The sequence below is a fragment of the Seriola aureovittata genome, chromosome 20, assembly GCF_021018895.1.
Source record: "Seriola aureovittata isolate HTS-2021-v1 ecotype China chromosome 20, ASM2101889v1, whole genome shotgun sequence".
In the NCBI taxonomy this organism is placed as follows: Eukaryota; Metazoa; Chordata; class Actinopteri; order Carangiformes; family Carangidae; genus Seriola; species Seriola aureovittata.
In genome coordinates, this window is record NC_079383.1 from 15312155 (window position 1) to 15332766 (window position 20612).

At 41.6% G+C, this 20612-nt stretch overlaps 2 protein-coding genes across 3 annotated transcripts; one reads left to right on the forward strand and one right to left on the reverse strand.

Moving 5' to 3' along the window:
• On the reverse strand, window positions 1-2946 carry chst2b (carbohydrate (N-acetylglucosamine-6-O) sulfotransferase 2b). The gene has a single exon (XM_056364257.1). The coding sequence runs from the start codon at window positions 2351-2353 to the stop codon at window positions 956-958; it is 1398 nt and encodes a 465-aa protein (XP_056220232.1). The 5' UTR covers window positions 2354-2946; the 3' UTR covers window positions 1-955.
• A 3285-nt stretch (window positions 2947-6231) lies between these two features.
• Window positions 6232-20325, forward strand: trpc1 (transient receptor potential cation channel, subfamily C, member 1). 2 transcript variants are annotated; one of them, XM_056364143.1, is made up of 14 exons: window positions 6232-6406; window positions 6602-6771; window positions 7679-7833; window positions 7989-8090; window positions 8197-8399; window positions 9369-9500; window positions 9714-9909; window positions 10554-10884; window positions 12896-13035; window positions 13520-13669; window positions 18446-18630; window positions 18899-19100; window positions 19459-19653; window positions 19808-20325. In XM_056364143.1, exons 2-14 carry the CDS (start codon window positions 6606-6608, stop codon window positions 20033-20035), a joined length of 2385 nt encoding a protein of 794 aa, XP_056220118.1. In that variant the 5' UTR covers window positions 6232-6406; window positions 6602-6605; the 3' UTR covers window positions 20036-20325. The 2 variants fall into 2 exon arrangements, with proteins under 2 accessions (XP_056220118.1, XP_056220117.1); XM_056364142.1 differs by having other exon boundaries at window positions 6232-6771.
• The last annotated feature ends 287 nt before the right edge of the window (window positions 20326-20612 follow it).

Below are 20612 nucleotides of genomic sequence, written 5' to 3' on the forward strand. Positions count from 1 at the left end.
TCATCGTGTTGGATTTTATTATAATTTCATTTTTAAGGAGACGTTGCCTCATGCACCAAGCTTTGAGAACCACTGGTCTTGCTATTATGTTTTTGTTCATGATTCTAAAATGTATAGCAGTGCAGGTTGTTCAACACAGATGCATCAACTGTCTTAACTGTGAACTTTACTCAATGCAATATTCCCAGATCATGTGTTTTTATAAGAGCAAGCAATTGTAAACATTTGAAATGGTAGAACAGACTGCTTACACTGACACTGAGAGAGACAGCTCCCGAGCCATACCACTATCCACAGTGCATGATAGTATCCTACAAGGTTTTGGTGACAAAAATCAAAACATACCTTTTTTTCTTTTTTTTTAAATCTAGAAATGGCACTAATGCTGTTCTGATGTAGCCTATTCATCACACCTCTACCTATGGCACGGCAACAAACCAATTTATTGATTGTCTCTGACTTCAACCAGATCTTACAAATAAACATTAGCAATGACTTTTTTTTTTTTTATCAGTTCTTTGTTTTCTTGTTTTTCTTTCATCCACTATTTTCACTTTTACAGACAGTATGGAGACTGGAAAAACATATTGTTTGTAAGATTTTGAACATTCAAAAATAACCCCAAAACATCCACTTTGAAGTGTCATCATAACAAGATACATGAATTATACAGTTGTTTGTCTTTTTTTTTTTTTTTTTTTCATAGTTGCAGCTTCACTATTCATTGTTTGTAGGCCTTGCATTGTCAAACACACCCAGTATTCCAGTATAAAAGAAGTGGTCCCTTCAAATACCACTGTAATTCAACTGAGAGAAACATGATACATTCCAAATGTGGCCAGTGGAGCTCCTCGGACACTGATTCAAAGTAAAGCTTTAATTCCACAACAAGAGGAAACGGCACTCGATGCAAAATGAACATTAAATTAGAAGGTCTTTGGTGGTGCGGACGTTTTCACAGTTTGGAGTGTGTCAGTAGTGATTTGCTCAAGTCCTTAGCCTCCCCGGCTGTTCTGACTCTTTCATAACCTAGAACAGACATGGCATGGTGACAGTAGTCCTCCACTTGTTTGATCTGTTGAATGCTCAGAACTGTTCTCCATGCACTAGCAGCTTGTGTGGCATTCCTGGATGAGACTATGAATGGCTTAGAGGAGGAGCTCGAGCCACTGGTCATGTTCAGCGCAAACGACTCAATGTCGTGGTTGGTGGTCAGGTTGGCAAAGCGGTAGATGTTCCGCAAGGTCTTCACTGGGTTCTCGACCAGGTCCTCGTACCGCACAGCCATGTACTTCCCCTTCAGCCAGCTGGGTGGGTTTAAGGCAGTCCTCAAAGTCCTGGAGGTCCGGTCACAGATCACCTCCATGGCTCCTATGGAGTGGTAGTCTGAGCCATCCTTCTTGTTTGCCTTGTGACCAGGATCCACAAAAGGTATCCGGCGAAGTTTAGGGTCCCTGCTGCGTACCACCTGTAAATTCTCCCTTATCAGGCCGTGTCTGGATTTGATCCTGGAGTTTGCCACTGCCCGTGGGTCTCTTACTAGGTGTATCACCTTCAAATCCAAGGATGGATCCTCCATGAGTGGGGCCAACACATTAACATCCAATATGCGTACCCCTTTAATGACTATGGTGCTATATTTGAGGCACTCCTCCTCCAACAGTCTAAGGCTTTGAGGGGGACACTTTTTACACACCTTGTCATCTACCATCCCCACCACCTCCTTCCTGTAGGCTGAGCAGAGGGGATAGGAGCACACCACTTTATTGAGGGTGGCCCCAAATAGTCCGAGGGAGGTAAAATTCTTGCCCCCAGGGCTGTTGTAAAGTTGGAAAACAGACAGATCACAGCGGTATAAGGAGCTAAGCATGTCCCTGGCTGCCCCTTGTAAAGACACTGCATCACCTGGGTACAGTTTCTGCCAGATGTGCCACATTGGCTCATACAAGAAGAACACTTCAGGATTTTGGTTAAAAAGCTCCCCAAAGAAGGATGAGCCTGACCTCCAGGTGGTCAGAACATAGATAAGCTGTCTCTTTTTAGCCAGAGAGGGCCTGTATAGGAAGCGAATATCAGATCTGCTCTGGTAAGTGGTGCTCCTCATCTGATGATTACACTGCTGTGGCTCTTTAGTCCATTTATAATTAGCCAAGTTAAGCATAGTGAGGACCAGCAGTAAGAAATAGGCCATAAATAAGACAATCCTCTTCCTGCGGAGGACTTTCATCACGATCCCAGGCTGTGCTATTATCTTGGTATGATTCCTGTAGGTTTTAAGCTTTCTCCCAAAGCCAGCATCCTTCTCCCAAGGCGCTGTCAACTTCAGTGGTTGATGATATTGTTTGCCTCTCATCTGTACCCTCGGAGAGTGGCTCTCACCACAGCACAAAGTTCCTTACATTGACAGTATACCAACACACTCTGTAGGATGTATATATCATATACTGGGGGGTTTGATAGCGATTTGAGTGCCAGCTGATTAGGTAATATATTCACCACCAATTCGAAATCCACAACACGATATCCCGTTTTCACTGCACTGCGCAGTGCTCTTCATAGGAACGACGGGTGAGAGGAGCGTTTAAGTTGTCCACAGCGTTGCAGTGATTCTGTGGGTGGCCCGTGTTCAAAACAAAAACGAAGAAGCTTTCATCGTTGTAACAGACGCCCTGTTTGCCCATGCTCAGCGGAGGCATCCCTGCGCAGTTATCATCTGATGCATCCTTGAAAATGCAGCCTGGTGAGATTCAGGCTTCGCAGACAATGAAACCGTCAGGCTGTGGCGCGGCGCGGCGCGGCGGGGCAGGAGCTCAGATCATTCCGCGTCTGCCATAACGGAGAAGTGAACGGCACAGCTACACCGTTTGGTTATAAGATTTCGCCCCCCTCGTTCTTCCTGCTCCTCTGCTCTCCCAAGTAATACAAACTGGACCGATTCAATCAGAATAGAGAGAAAGACCCGCCCACTGAGGGGCTCCATTGGACCGCGTGGTGGCGCCGTACGTCAGCGACCCGCGCCATTGGACCTGCTGCCCGTCTGTCTCGTTGCAGCCTCGATTCTGGCTCCCACAGATCGCAGCAATGGTAGACTATGGGAAATGATGCTGTTGTTATGTTTCAGAGAGGTCTACCTCACTATCTGCAGCCTTATAACCACGATCCACCCTTATGTTTAGACACAGCTACACATTATACCAGGTGTTACATTACAACAGGATCTTGATTGTTCTCTCTTGAAAGACACAATCTCTCCCATCCCCATTGTCTTCAACGTTGCTCTTTGTTTAAAATCAGCTGTTTTCAAGTTGTTATTCCATTAAGAGTACTGTCTTTACTTCCCTATAATATATGTTCTCTTCATAGTGCATGACTGCAGCAGAGAATCAATATTTCAAATTAAAAGTATTTGTTTTTTCCCACTACCGCCTCAAGAGGGTAGCCCAGATCTATAAGAAGAAACAGCTCCCTAGCCTAAAGGAAAATCCTATTATTAATTAAATGTGTACCATACATACGTTGCAGCAAAAAAAAAAAGAATACTCCTGTTCGATACCACAGGGATATTTATTGTGATAAAGGATAAAAATAAATCATTGAAAGTAAAAATTTCTTTATATCTGTAGGAAAAGGCCTAGTGCAGTGTTTTTTTTAAATTTATTTTATTGGATGTGTTGGAAACAGTCAGCAACAATGACTGGCACTCCTCTCAAGTGGAATCAGCTGAAACCTGACGTTTGACAGCTGTTCCCCAGGAACTGACAAGTCATAGGAGGCTGTAAGGCCATGTGTTTGAACAGAGGAAACCACATGCTCTGCAGATTGAAAATCATCTTTCCTAAGAGGCTTGCCAGTTTGGGATTACAGCTCCACACAACTGAACCGCACAAAAGATGGAGTGAAAAGGGGCTCGGCCCTTTGACCCCCGATCAGAAATCTCCTAGGTCTGCTATATTCAGATTCGGATTTAGTGATTTTATGCTGATTTTATTGTCGCTTTATTGTACTTTATTCTGTATATCTTGCACCATCAGAATCTTCCTTTAATATTGAGAAGGCTGTTTATATGTTGTCCTCATTCAAGCCAGTAAAGCTGTGTTGTTTTTTCTAAGAAGACATCTGCTACAGATCAAGCAAAGCTGTGTGTGTGTGTGTAAGTGCTTCTGAAGAGAGCTCACATTATATATGTTGGATTATTGGACTGTATAGTGAATAATTAGTCTTCACGCTCTGTAAACTGTGTTGTGGTTGCCGATCTTTCTATCCCATAGATGCCCATTTTGTAGTACTCATCCAATGTGGATGTTTATAGTACAAAACCTTTGTGCATACTGCCCTCTGCTGGAGGCAGTGTTTCCATTAGGACAAAAAAAATGACTTTTCTCTCTCTCCTTTTACCCATTAAATTCTTTACGTAACACATTTACTAATATTAGCAAAGAATTTATGTATAGTATATGTAAGTTATCTATTTATGGTCATGGATGTAATAAAAATAAAGCATTAATATTTAATAGGAACTTCTGTTGTTGTCTTTTCCCAAGTTTATGGAAATTACTGGCAACATGTCATGTTAACAGACCTATTTCAATCCTCCCATAAATTCAGTGCTGATGAGCCAGATTTTCTATAATGAGTGTCACCTTTTTAGAAAGACCTGTCATAGGATTGTTTACATCTTCCATTCGTAAACTGTTTTCCTCAGTTTGGGATCATTTACTGAAAATCTGACAACCTGCAACCGTGTCATTTCTGTGTCGAGCACCAAAAAAAGCAGCCTGTATATACAACACCTACTCCGTACATAGTGTTCTTTTACTTTCCTTATCTGTTTCATTAACTGAGGGCCGTTTTGGGACGCTGTATTATTGGATCATAAAGTTCAGCTACAGGACCTTTTTCTTCAGGTATAATTGTGTGGAAATGGAGTGAGTGGATGGGGAGAAGTTTATTTTAAAATGCTCATAAAAGTTAACAGCTCCTTAATAAAGGAGCTGTTTCTTTTTTTATAGGAGCTACTATTTTGAGCTTTCCTCTGAATTCTTATAACAAACTTCTAACATTTTGTGTGGGCTTTTGCAGGTGGGTGAAAAGTCGGGAAACGTAAGAGGACACCTCATTACCAGTGAGAACATAGTGAGTAATTAATTTATATGATATACAACAGAGTATTGATATGAATTTTTATTACATTAAAAAATCCTATTCTATTATTAGAAACCTATTACCTGTTATCATGTACAGCAGTTTATATGCAAGATGTGGTAGCAACAGCCTATCACATAATTCTCTGTAATTAGGATGCCTATAGATTTTAAATTATTTTTTTAACAGCTGTTTGATTCCACTACTTTTCCATGGAAAACATTTTGACACATCACAGTAGGAAAAGCACAGGACTAAATAATATGAGTGAAAGCCTGCGGAAAAGGACAATTACACCCAGCTGATATGTCACAATTCTCCTTATGATCCTGATTATATTGCTTCATTGCCTCTCAGTACAGTATGTACTTTATGACTTGACTCCTTGTGTTGTATTACCATCACATTTTTTGCCTTTGACAAATGCAGAGTTGGAAATCGCTTTATCATTTTCTCTATTTCTCCGTCATGATTTACATCAATGTTTACTGGGCTGTGAGAGGTGTTACAGACTGACTGTGGAGGTTGATATGTCCTCATTTGAATATATATATATATATATAATATATACATAAAATATCTACCATATGTGTTCCCTCACAGCCTGCCGCACACCATATACAGACATCTCTTGCCCTCTCTTTCCATTATCCATATGTGATGAATTTCACCCACGCATGTCCAAACACATCAGCTACATGGAGGAAATAGCCTGTCCAGTGGTATGGACACACAATCCTACATGGACCAGGAGCCATAGCTATGATTTTTTTTGTATCCTTTGTCACATTGGTATGGCCATATACATGCAGACCACCTAGAGCCATAGTATATATATTTCACACAGCCCAGCGCTATAAACTACACAATGACCAAAGATGTCTATAAAATCTCATCTCCATCACTTGCAAGTATCTGTAAAACCTACTTTTGCAGTATGAGGATTGCTACACTGTATATCTGCATCTGTATACACAGCGAGATTGACAGTACAGAGCTGCGCTGAACTGAATAGCCCTGTTACATAATCATAAAGCAGCGAGGCTTTACGCCTGCGAAATGAACGAGCAGGTGGAGGAGGAAACATGCGCAGTAGAAGCCCCGTCAGCAGCATCAGGACCAAAAAGATCCCCAGGATCCTGCGATGCGAGAAGATGGTGCATGTAAACACGCCGAGGGAAACGTTTAGTCAGCCTGCAGTCGCCGCGTATTTCTGTTGAATCCGAGTCTTAAAGTCTTTTAGTGCGACAGGAGGCTAAACGAGGTGAGTTTTTTTTTTTTTGTAGGAAGCTGAGGCAACAGCAGAGATGCGACGGCAATAACAACACTTTGATGACATTGGTTTAGTCTCATGACGACGCTTTAAGCCTCTGCTGCGCTGCGACAGACAGCTGAAAGGACTCCTCTCATGTCATCCCATCTTGACGGGCTTTCTTGTGTAATGGTCGACGGTTTCTAGTGGGATGCACATCAGTGTTTGGCCGTACTCGCTCTCCGTCGTAATGGCAGCTCTGTACCAGGGCACGGACGCTTCCTCTCCGGATAAATTTCTGGCCTTGAAAGACGTGAGAGAGGTGAAGGAGGAAACGACGCTGGATGAGAAGCTTTTCTTGCTGGCATGCGAGAAAGGTTTGTTATTTGTGTCTTTGTTTTCCCCATCAGAGTTAACCTAATCTTCTATTCAATTGTTTTAAGCTCAATTTGATGTGTTTTAAGATCATAGAAAAGATCTTATTATTGTTGGAATCAGGTTATTGCTGTTCAATATTGATCAATCAAGACATCCCTGCAGTATTGCATCTGATATCAGCAGGCCTGCATGTATTGTTGGTAAAATACACAATGACTAACAGCTTGAGAGAGTTCCAGCAGGGTCACTGCAGCAAGCAAACTGTCAGATCACTTTTTTTTTTTTTTTTTCCTCCAGTGAATTCTTCTCACAGCTGCCTACATGTTGGCTACTGTGGATATTTGCCCACCGAGGTTAAGATATATTTAGCTGAATGTCTGCTCTTGTGAAAGTTTTTCTTCCTGGTCTGCTGTCTTTTGATAAGGAAAGTTGTAGCACAAACAAAACTAAAGTGTAGCTACGCAAGATGCAGACAGTACAAGCGTAAAATAGCAAAGAGGCATGGGCATTCTCAACTAGTCAGACAGGAGGGGGAATGTTTCATTGATAAGTTAAGAACATTGCACAGGCAGATGCTGTTGTAGGTGTGCTGACCAGTAACTGCCAGTGTGACCATATAAAGTCTCTCTAAACATGGCTCAGCAACAGAAATTGTCCTTTGAGGGAGATGTTATTGTTATACCCCAATGAGGTTAAGAGGACTGCTGGAGCTGAGCCTGCTCTGTGAGACTGTTTGCCTCATGACTGAAGCTGTGTGTGTGTGTGTGTGTGTGTGTTGGTGTGTCTCCTTGGCGTCACCCGCAGATGATACTTCACTAGCTTTTATAGACCTGACATATGCTAGAATTCGGTAAAGTGGATTCCATTCATCGTATCTTGCTTAGTTTTTTTGGGCGTGCTCCTCAGGCGACTACTACATGGTGAAGAAGCTCCTCGAGGAGAACCGACACGGCGAGCTCAACATCAACTGCGTAGACGTGCTGGGCCGAGACGCCGTGACCATCACCATTGAGAACGAGAACCTAGACATCCTACAGCTTCTTCTGGAACATGGCTGCCAGGTAGTAAACGCACACACACACATTCAGCACAGAATAATACATGCACAAGATGTCACTTTTTCAGTGTTATTATGTTGTAAGTTTCCCGCTGCTCTGTGCCCTGTTTCGACATAAAATCTGCCATCTGATAGTTTGTCAAATGGTTGTTCCTGTAGGGGACAGATGCCTTGCTCGTGGCCATAGACTCAGAGGTGGTGGGAGCTGTTGACATCCTCCTCAACCACAGGCCCAGGCGATCTTCCAAGCCCTCCATTGCTGTGAGTCTCCTTTTACACTATGGATGAAAAGAACAGGCTAGTATAATTCATATTTTCTTATAACCTCTGCACAGTATTTTAGATTTTTATCTTCTTTTCATTTTAGAAACTGATGCAGAGGATTCAGAACCCAGAGTATTCCACCACCATGGATGTGGCTCCAGTCATCCTGGCAGCCCACAGGAACAACTACGAGATCTTGACTATGCTGCTGAAACAGGACATCTCGCTTCCCCGGCCCCACGCCGTAGGCTGCGAGTGCACGCTCTGCAATGCCAAAAACAAGAAAGACAGCTTACGACACTCCAGGTACGGGCCTCCTCCATCAGCTAGAATTGAGAAAGTGTTACAATACAAATGGTGTTGACTTTGCCCAGATGGCTGCATTAAGGCCCCCATTGATCTAAACCAGAGGACCAGTGTTGCTCTGAATTATTGTTACTTGGAATGGTCAACAGCACTTGCAGATGATGCCTGCGTTATTTTGTGTGATGACTGTTTTGGTCGCTGCTATGGTATGTTGGGGCTTAAAAACAGCTATGAATCTCTTTGGTCTGTCAAGTGAAGTGTTCGGGAAAGGTTCTTGTAAAACATTGCGGCACCTTGTTATGATGATAGCATCAGTTTGAAAATGTCATCTGGCGAGAGATGAGCATCTGGAGAGAGATGGGTTAGTAAGTGAGTTATGTCTTGACTTTTGGGAAATGCTGTCTTTTTCTTTTTTTTTCTTTTTTACAGTACCATGAATGTTTATATGGGCGTACTCTTTGTCTCTGTGCTCTCTGGTATTGCCAAGCTCAACTTAGCCGGTTGTGGTATACTCATTTTTCAATATAAGTAATCGTTTTACACTGAAATATGAAATCACTACAAATAATTATTTAAGGAAAAACAGCAACAACAAAAAAAAAAGCTTTAAACAGCAGTGTTTCCGTTGGGAGGTAGGGATTCTTGCTTTCTGATACCATCTTGGACTTGCAGATGAGATTTTGCTGATCTCCTCTGCTAGACATTTTTATTCTCTCTGCAGGGCAGTGTATCTTCCCACACAGTTCACTAAATGAATCAGTCTGCAATTTGGCTGGCAAACAGCACAGAGGTCAAAGCAGGTACAAATGAAACAGCAAGAGGACTGAATGTTTCTCCATTTTCCCTTTTCTTTATCTCTACACCTCGACCTTCTTCTCTCCATCTGTCTTGCGTCTCTTTTCATCTCCCCCTCTTTCTTTTTCGCCATCCACCTCTACCTCCTCACCTTCGCTGATCTTCGTGGGTCAGATTCCGCCTGGACATCTACCGGTGCCTGGCCAGCCCCTCTCTGATCATGTTGACTGAGGAAGATCCCATACTCAGGGCCTTTGAGCTGAGTGCAGACCTCAAGGAGCTCAGTCTGGTCGAGGTGGAGTTCAGGTACGATTGCTATCGGCTGCTGCACGTCCGTCGGTCATGTCAGAGCAAGTTTATCTAACTTCTCTGCACATAAAGACTCGGGCATACATAGAGAAACACGCTCACAAACATATGTACATACACGCTCACAGACCCTTTTCCTTTATAGTCGAGAACAGATAAGAATCCTAATCTTTCATGTCGTCTGCTTGTATCTGATTTCTTTTACTGAAGGAATGACTATGAGGAGCTGGCGAAGCAGTGTAAGATGTTTGCCAAGGACCTGCTGGCTCAGGCTCGAAACTCTCGAGAGCTAGAAGTTATTCTCAATCACACGTCCAGCGAAGATCACATTGACAAGAGAGGCTTGCTCGAGGAGCGCATGAACCTCAGCCGACTTAAACTCGCCATCAAGTACAACCAAAAAGAGGTTAGGCAGGCAAAGTCTGCAGCTGTCACATCAATGTTTGAATGCGAGGAACAAGTCAATCTGCGACATAAGTGGGTTGAGCTATTCTGCCCGATAATTTCATTTGATAAATGTTCACAGATTAGTGCAGAGATAATGATGTAACTATCCGTTATTAATGTTCTCTTATTTAGTGTCTTCATCTTGGACTAAACATCTGCTCCAGTACAGTAGTGCTTGTCTTTGGGAAATATGAGTTTGGCAGGATAAAGTACTTCCTCCAGGCAACAGCAGTCAAAGACGAACTAAAGCTTGGAAGTTTGAGGCTGTGGGGCAATTTACAGCTGGGATGGCTCAGAGTGAATAGTTTGACTCGTATATCACAGTACAGCTAATAGCATAGCATTGATTCCTTTTGGAGAAGTAACACAGATAAGGCTCTTTCTAAAGGTTGGATTAGAAAACTACTCACTTATTCCTGACTCCTATTTATTTCTTGGCAAACAGCATGTGTGTGGTTGCTGTGGTTAGAACATTGCCGGGTTACTTCAAATCAGCTATAAATAATACACCTAAAATTCAGCCTGTAATTTATATATTATAATCACTATCACTTTTTCCTGTATATACGTTCCTTTTATCGTCTCTTGTTGCCCCTTCCGCAGTTTGTGGCTCAGTCCAACTGTCAGCAGTTCCTCAACACCGTGTGGTTCGGGGAGACGGCCAGCTACCGGCGCAAACACACCTGTCTGAAGATGGCCACAGTGCTGAGCGTAGCCATGCTCTGGCCGCTGCTTTCTGTCTGCTACCTGCTGGTGCCGCGTTCCCGTGTTGGCCAGATCATCCACACGCCCTTTGTCAAGTTCATCATCCACAGCGCCTCCTACTTTACATTCCTGCTGCTGCTGAACCTCTACTCTCTGGTCGAAGGCAAGAAAAACACCATGGGCCCTGAATTGGAGAAGATTGATTTCCTGCTCATCCTCTGGATCATAGGTCAGCTTTTTACCCAGTAAACCACATAGTCATGTGTGTATGGAATGTGCAGATTGTCATGTACTGTATGTAGTTATTATGGTGTCAGATTTCTGTCATTAAAGAATTATTTGTCTCCAAATAGACACAATAGAATTGAAAACAGAATAAGATTTCAATCATACAAATGAGAATTTAATACAATTAAATTTCATAGTGGAGTGAAAATGAGAGATTCCTGTTATGGTCTGGCCAAAGTCCAGTATCCTGTATCCATAATCCTATCAGGCAGAACATGACAAACAGCTGGTTCTATAGTAAACGACAGAGAGCCTGGCTTGACTGGATTAAATCTCTCAGTTCTGCTTCTAATTGAGCTCTATAGAAAGGAACTGTGGCTTCTTCTTTCTCCCCGGTGGCCCATCCGAGTGGTGCTATCACCGGACTCAGCACACACAAACATGCATACATTCAAACATATATTTGCACAAAGACAAGCAGGGGCACAAGCTATCTTATCAGATGAGGCTGGATAGTGACAGTCAGAAATCTCTGGGGAAAAGCCTCTCTACCTTCCTCCTCTGCCAAGAAACCATTAGCATGATCATTCAATCACTTTAATGGCCCTGCCTCAGCATTTGTCTCATGGCTGCAACATCCTTCCCCTGTCCACCAGACACTAAACACGATAACCACAGCACATTGGGCTGGATTTCATTGCTCTCATTGTCAGATTGATAAATCATCCCAATAACTGCACCTCACAGTTTATAGAAAGGATGTAGAAGCAATTGACTTCTATTATTCAATGTTATTAAGATGGTGGCGGTGTAATTTGCAATTTATTCTGTATATTGCAGGAGTAAGATCAGTAGTTGAGTCATTAGACAGAAGTGTAATGCGTTATTCCATGGGCCGAGATAACCCACCAGAGGGCCAAAGACTCTTAAGTACCGCAAAAGAGCAGCATCAAAGATAAATTCCAACAAGTTCAGCAGTTTTTTTCCTCTGAGGTTGCCTCATTGCAAAACAGCTTCACTGCAAGATGTGATGGCAGTGGTGCAGGTTTTACGCTCTACGCTCCCTGCAGCATCAACACACCATCCAAGATGAGTGAAATAACAGGAATGAGATCATGCTAATGATTGAAATGGTATCAGGATGTGAACAAGAGCTATTACAGTTCCTACACGTGCTGGGTGTGTACAGACAGCACTCACAAGTCAAAAAGCAGCTTGTCATTCACTCTGCGTTTGCATTGTTCTCTCTTTCTCCCACACTACCCCCCTCCCCCCTTCCTGCTCTCATCTTTCCCCTATTCCCTCCATCCTTCTATTCCCATGAGCCAGATGCCTCACATTAATATGGAAATCAGATGCTCTGAGAAACTACGAGTGTGTCTGTGTGCTGGTACATACATGTATGGTGTGTCATAATGTGTCTCAGTGCGTTGCTCGCTGTCTACGAGTGTGCGCGCTTTGATTTCTGCATTAGATCTCAAATTCAGACTTTCCGTAGTATCAAGATCCTACTCAGCAGGCTAAATGAATGGAAATTATTCAGAGACAGAAACAATTCATGTGTGAAACAATACCTTAAGGGATTTTCTGTGCCAAAGGCTGTCTGTCACTCCTCGGCTTAGTTTCTGTTGTAACCATGGACACCAGTAACAGATGAGTCAGGTTCAATCTATTGTAATAATTTCTTAATCAAGGCATAGAGAATATGCCACTAATGTCTCAATTTTATTATCCCTACTGTACATTCAGAATTGATGAAATTCCATTCCAGACACCAATCTTTATTAAATTCCACACACTTCTCTAAACCCCACAGATGACATGTTTTCAGCACATTAATCTTTGATTTCTGTGTCTCGTACATTCCTGTTTTCCCAGGGGTCCCTCTGTGAGATGACTTACGGCTGAATCTGGAAGCAGTTTTAAAATGTTGACAGCTAGATACCTTTTTTTTTTTCTAGTGGTGTGTGTATATCTGTGTATGGTGACTGTGAATTCCTGCTCTCCCATAGGGATGGTCTGGTCGGATGTGAAGCGTCTGTGGTATGAAGGGCTGGAAGACTTTCTGGAAGAGTCAAGGAACCAGCTGAGCTTCGTGATGAATTCCCTTTACCTAGCCACCTTTGCCCTCAAGATTGTCGCTCATAGCAAGGTAATTACACATAACACACCTTAGATTTAGGAGATAAATAACTGCAGGTATTTTTTTTCTTTGCCTGCTTGAGAAGTCAAGTCCTTTTTACACAAACCTGAGGTATCTAATAACATTAAAAAATGTTCTATTCATATTATACTCAACGGAATACTTTGATATTTTTGAAAAATATGCTTATCTGCCGTCTTGCCAAGCATTCAATAAGAAGGCATATTAAATGTGAAGCTACAGTCTGCAGCCGATTAGCTGTCTGGCAAAAGAATCTTTTTACCAGAACCTCTAAAGCTCACGACTTAAAACATTGTATCTCATTAGTTTAATCTGTGAAAAAGCCTGAGTGTAAAGACAAGACAAGTTCTCCCTGTTTCCTGTCTATATGCTAAGCTAAGTAGTTCTGTACAAATGTAGTGGTCAGTATCATCCCGGACTGTTTGACTGCTGTATGCTGCATGTTTCTGAACGTGTTTTGCTTGTTCTGCAGTTCAAGAATGTGGAGGAAACAGAGAGGAAGAACTGGGATGCCTTCCATCCCATCCTGGTGGCTGAAGGCCTGTTTGCCTTCGCCAATGTTCTCAGTTACCTGCGACTCTTCTTTATGTACACAACCAGCTCCATACTGGGACCTTTGCAGGTAAGAAAGCAGCAGGGAAACACTCGAGTTTTTCAGATTTTGTAGTTCATTGGTAAAAGCACAAAACTAACATTTTTAGAGTTATAGGTTTGATTCGTTGTAAAGCCAGACATGCAGTAAAAATATTTCATTGTGATCCCTATAGGGTTTTAAATCATGTATCTCTTAAGCACTTTGGATGATAAAAAAAAGAGCAAATTCTTATGTAATGATAATAAAACTGCTTCCCTTTCCATCCTTCTCTCAACATCGCCACGCACACACATACACCACCCACTCCGTTCCTCTCTGTGTAAAGTGTGAACACTCAAAGACAAGCCCACACTAAACATCACACCAGCTGTGTGCAGCAATATCATAACCATCCTCATAAGTATGAAGCAAAGGCATAGTGAACTGAGGAAGTGAAATTGTTCTGCTGTAATAATATGCTCATAAAAAACTGAACACAACATCATAAAGCTTTCCAGCTTAGTTACCATATGTATCATCATTTCCATTATCAAAATGAATGAGAGCCTAGTTTACAAAAAAAATTATTATTCAAACTAACTTCATCTTATTCAAAGCTGGAGGAGCTGTGTGTTCGCCAACATCACATTTTCGTCAGATCTGCAATTGATTTTTATTGCAATCTGGCTCATACAACAATTCTGATCCATTGCCAGCTTCACAGCAAATTTGGCTGCCTGGGAATAAAGGAAGAAAAAGATAATGTCATTACATAACGTGTGATCAGTGACAGCTGAAAAAGTTTAAAATGTATGGATTTATTCTTGATTGTCTTTTGCAGGCTGAGAAAGCAGGTTTTTAAATCATTTTAATGCAGAAAAATGCATGGAGATCCGACTGATAACTTTAATAACAAACATCTAAAATTATAATCATTATGAGTGTAGTACATTAGGAGCAGATTTAGGTCTAAAAAAAAGATCCAAGTGAAAAGTTTTTAGTAGATTTTTCTGAATCCTGGAAAATCTGTTCTGGATTGGCCTGATTGACCCTCACTGTTTATTTTGCAAAAGATTATGGAAATGATTAGCAATACACTTACTGATCTGCTTCATGCCTCCCACATCAAACAAAACTATTTCAATTTGTAAAAAGCAAACACTTCATCTTGCAAGACTGGGCATTTTAGAGCTTTAACTGCCCCTCGGACTGCCTAATGTGTCCATATCTCCCCTTTGTTAGCATAAAACATTTGTTTACATGTACAGTATGTGAACATGAATGTCATGTCGATATTGTTTTTCACATCTTATTTGATCCCTCTCATTGATTTATCCATTGCCAATGTGTTTACTGCTTCATACCTAACTATAAGACTGTTGCCTTTCTTTAATATGGCTGTTATTAATTTATTGAGGATTTATTTGTGCTATTCTTTTTTTTCTGATGGAAGAGCAATATTCACCACTTACCCGTGTAAATGGTGAATATGTGTAAAACTGTGCCGGTAAAAGCCTAAAGCTTCACATGTTTCAAAAAGTGATTCACTTAGCAAAGTTTGTGTTTATAGTTCTTGTTATGTCACTGTTTTTCCAGCTTTCCAGTTAAGCCAAAAATCTGGTTTACATATTTTCTTCTCAGGCTCCTCAACAATTTCAGTGCCATAGGTGTCCCTTTTTATCACATCATGATATTATGTATCATCCAGCCAGCTGGCAGAGAGAGTTTGTAAAGCCAGCCAATGTCTGACTTTGTGCTGGCAGCCTTTAGGATTTCATGTTTCCCTCGTGTGTGACTTTATGAAATAAAGCAGCCTTCAGGTGTTCAGTGACTTAGTCTATTTGTAGGGATACCTTCCTGTGATTAAGCCGAGGACGTGTTTGTGGTTGACTTATAAAACACTATGGGTGCCCTGTAGATTGTTAACGAGGACTTTTCAGCTATAATCTCCTCCATCTTTCTGCTTCCCTCCCTCTTTTTTTTTTTTCTTCTCTCGCATCTCTTTCACTCACTCACTCTGTGACATCACTGTCTGGCTTGGCAAGATGGAAAAATTATTAGCTTTGGAAATAGATGTGGCTGTGTTCGTGGCCGTGCTGACACTCACATGGCAGACACACCTCTCTACTAATGCACACGCGCCCACACATGCACAAACATACACAGACAGTGAGTCGGTACTATGTGGGTTGGAGTAATGCAGCTTTCTCTGATTCCATCCTTCCTGAAGAGGCCAGCTCACATTCTGTTGGCTAGTGCCCCCTACTGAGGTTGGAAAGAGTGACTGAAAGTGTGAATGTGTGTCTGTATGTATCTGCTATCACCAGTGTGCACGCAGTGAACTCACTCATGGCCCAAACTTAACCTCACTGACAGTATTCATTTACCATAACTGATGGCACACGAGGAAGCATGTATGAGCATGAGAGAAAAGACAGAGGTTATGCCCCAGTTCCAAACTAGATTCTGACAAGTTATTGAGTAGTGTGTTTGCACTGTAAATTAAAAACTAAATTAAGTATTCTGATTTCTAAATGTGGCATTAGTGGATACTATTACCCCACAATTTATAGTGAAAAGAAAATGTGGGAGAGACTCACAGCTGGAAGAAATTTTAAGCTAATGGTGAACAGTGTTGAGATGGCTCCAGGAACAAAAAATATAAAAATAAAGTCTTTGGACAAACAATTTGCTTTCGCTTTGCTAAATTTAATCGGAAATAGAGTCAGTATAGAGTGGATTAAAAAAAAAAAACAAATTTCAACAAAAATGTACAGGGAAATTGCAGTGAAATGCATTTAAATAATGAAAGGATAAATATCAATTATAAACATCTATTGGTGCACACTTTGTATTTCTGTTACGATAGAATGCTAAAGTATATAATTTCTTATATATAAACAGCCAAAATAGTATATTATGCTGGCAAATAACTGTGTAGTGAATGCTTTATTGGGTTTTTTAGTAGAAAGTGTTTGTTTGTGCATCTGTAGATGCATTTGAGGTACCTTAAATGTATTAGACCCCCCACTTCCAGTCAGGGTTAAGAACTACTGACCTGCTACATTCCTGCTCTGTTTGTACAGTAACTAAGTTAGCCTAACTGTCAGGCAACACCTCAGCTCCTAAATCAGACATATACAAAGTGGCAGCGGAATACACTGGGGGGATTTAGACATGACAAGAGAATGAATCACCCTAATAGACTATCCCTTCTCCTCAAACAAGCTGCCTGGGTTTCAGCGCAAACACTCCAGTCGCCATTCACCTTGAGGTGCAGGCGAAGTGGTCATCCCTCACACTGGACACCGTGTGTGTTTGTGTTTTGCAAGGGCGAGTGTGTTCTGACCTTGTTTGAGCATCTCTAGGTCCTAGTAAACAGATAAGCCACTCAGGTCTATAAATAGTGGGTTTCAAATGGCGTGAGAAGACTTTCTCTGTCTTCGAGCGCTCTCTCTGGCTTCCACCTTGTTTGTCTGTCGTCCCTCAGGTAGGGTGAGAGCACTGCAGCTGCCAGAATATGTTGCCTTTTCAACTTCCTCGGGGAATCGCTGCTAAACAAGAACATGGGGGGGAAAAATAGCTACAAGTGGTCAGAAAGTTTGCTTACATGGGATAAGTGTTGAAAGAGTACCCAAACATCACACTCAAGTAGAAATATACCGGAGCTACCTTGCTAAATATGTCAGGTACAGACGAAAACAATGGTTTAAAGAGCTAGTAAGGAATCCGAGGTTTTAAAATAAACTGAAATACAGCTCATTCTAAATATCCAAGATATCAGAAAGAAAAAATACCCAGTAAGCTAATCTGATACATTTTTACTATTCAAAACCATTGCATCATGTGTATTTTCCATGCCATATTTAAAGGAGAAAAGGACATTATAAACATACTGTTTTTAAAATGTCTACCCTTTAATTTGATCACTGCTAAGCTATGCTGATGTGTCCTTTTAGCTCAGGCTAAAGGGCTAACCTAGCTAGCAGAGACTGTGCTAACATTGATTGAAACAATACTGTTGCAGTTTTTCTTTACTTATATTGAATAAACTGGTGTTATAGTAAATAATAAAGCATTATAATGTCACAGTCAGAGTCCTCTTCAAGGTCATGTTAATGCAGATGCCAACCATACACTGGCTATGATGTCAACAGACATTTTTTGCCGCACACATTTTGATACATCGTAGTAGGAAAAGCACAGGTGTAACTCATAATGTTAATTCCATTGGCTGCATTCCATTTAGGTGTATCCTGCTGTTATATAGCACAACTTACTGTGACAGCTGGAATGGAATATTTCCAGTCGTTATTGCTATTAGTTTCAACCGTGTCTTTCCTGCTAAACATCAAAATGCCTGCTGGGATAGTAGTTATATAAGTTTATTTCTGGAGTAATGCCTTAGGCTAATTCTCAAAGGTTTGCAACTACACTAAAGCTACTCGAGGAGAGTAAAAAGAAAATCTAGTTAATCTAATGTAGTTACATCAACGCTGCAGACCACATTACCCTGACATCCAAATGCATAAGTCAAAGGAGAATTTGATTTGAATCCTAGAAATATGAAGACAAACATACTGCTCTATCTTTGCCATATTTACTTCTCAGTTCTTCAGAAATCAATTAAACTCTGCAAAGATTAGAAAAAAATTCCAGATCTGACCTCAGCTACCCCCCCTTGATGGTTAATGAGGATTGCTGGAAATGCTGGCAGAAAACTGACTTTGAAAAATAGAAAAAAAAGAGACTCGTGTCTACTTTATTAGATCAGATCAGACTAAGCAGCACATGTTTAACAGACAAATATTAATCTCCCACCAGATCTCCATGGGTCAGATGCTGCAGGAGTTTGGAAAGTTTTTGGGCCTCTTCCTGCTGGTGTTATTCTCTTTCACCATTGGACTCACCCAGCTTTATGGAAAAGACCATAAAGACCCAGACAAGAATCCACCCAAGGACTGCGAGGGCATCTTCTGCCAGCAACAGAGCAATGATGCATTCTACACGTATGGGCCAACCAAAGTCTGTCATTTTAGTGATGACAACCGTGATGAATGTTCAGAATACTTGTTGAGAGATGTTAGAGGTTATATATATGTGGCTGAGTAAACACAGCTGGTACCATAATGACTGTTTTTCTAATGCATGATTTAAGTGTAAAATTAGATGTCATCAGAATATGTTTTTCAGGTTAAACTGTGCAATGCATCTGGCAGACATGTTGCCCAAATGCCCAGTTAAATCTATCTGCTTTCTGCTTCTTCCATTTCACAGGTTTATGGGGACCTGCTACGCTCTGTTCTGGTACATATTCTCCCTTGCACATGTTGCGCTCTTCGTCACCCGCATCAGCTACACAGAGGAGCTGCGCTCTTTTGTGGGTGCCATGATCATAGGCACCTACAACATTGTCGTGGTTATTGTCCTGACCAAGCTGCTGGTGGCAATGCTCCATAAAAGCTTCAGACAAATTGCTGTAAGTGTAAACAACTTTTGGCCCACAGGTTTGTCAACACTGTCATGGGTAATTTAAATGTGTAATTTGCTGTTGATTTCATTTTACTGTAACTCCCAAAATGTTGCACATGTGTTTAATTGTTTTAGTCTTTGGAACCCAGCTGCACATTTTATGCTTCCTTTGAACCGCCGTTTGATTTTCATTATGCTTGACAAAACAACTCCTTGTGCAAAAAACAAAATCCATTCCTTCAAAGATTTCCACAGAAATAGTGGGTCTGCATCTTCAGAATTTCTTCTAGAGAACAGCATGTGAAAGTTAATTATCTCACATCCCTGTGTTCTCGATGTTCTTCTTGGCTTTTGGACCTCTGTAGAATCACGAGGATAAGGAGTGGAAGTTTGCACGGGCCAAGCTGTGGCTTAGCTACTTTGATGACAAGTGTACCCTGCCACCACCGTTCAATATCCTCCCCTCCCCAAAGACTGTGTGCTACTTGGTGACCAGCATGAGCAAGTGGATCTGTTCACATACATCGAAGGGCAAGGTGAAGAGACAGAACAGCTTGAAGGTAAGAAAAATTGTTTGTTAAAGCAAAAAGGTAGTAGGCAAATGGCTGCCAGGAAGCGTAAATCCAATCCTTTCCTATAATCTTAAAACAATGGTCATCTGTGCTTTTGTGCAATTTCACCAATCTGAATCCCTTCACTGTTTTTTCTATCCAGGAGTGGAAGAACCTGAAGCAGAAGCGTGATGAGAACTACCAAAAAATCATGTGTTGTCTGGTTCACCGCTACTTGACCTCCACGCGCCAAAAGATGCAAAGCACAGATCAGGCCACGGTGGAAAATCTGAACGACCTACGCCAAGACCTCTCCAAGTTTCGCAACGAGATGAGGGATTTGCTGGGCTTCCGGACGTCCAAATATGCCATGTTCTACCCGAGGAGCTAAACAAAGACCAGATATCTCTCCCCCTCTTTTCCCCTCTCCTCTTGACAAAACCTCTGCTTCTCGTTTATCTGGGATGCTGTGTGACCCGAGCATGTGCAAAAACTCTGCTCTTTGAAACAGAGAGGCAAACTTTTAAACCTGGAACTTAACTAGAAAAATACATATTCTCCACCAAAGCCCCCAGACTCAGGCCCCCCTATGTATTATTCAGCTATTCAAACTTTTTTTGTAAATAAGGAAAGCCATTGTTTTCAACAGAAAGACAAATAAAGACTTATGGAAAAACTTGACCTGCTGGGGCTTCAATGGCTGATACATTTTCCTGAATGCAGATCCTGCCTCTGAGATTTGAACTTACTTGCTGCTTTGTTTTCTCTCTCCTTGAAGACTGTTCTCTGGCCGCTCAGGTGTGAAATCTCGAAAACAGTCAGCTGTTCAGCCAACTTCCCAGCAGTCCAGTCCATGTGAGAGTCACATTACACACACCTGATCCTTTCTCATGCTTAGCAGAGCGTACTTGCTTTGACTGATCTCAGCTGACCAAGTCAAACATTATTTGTCATTATTTGGTTTCCAG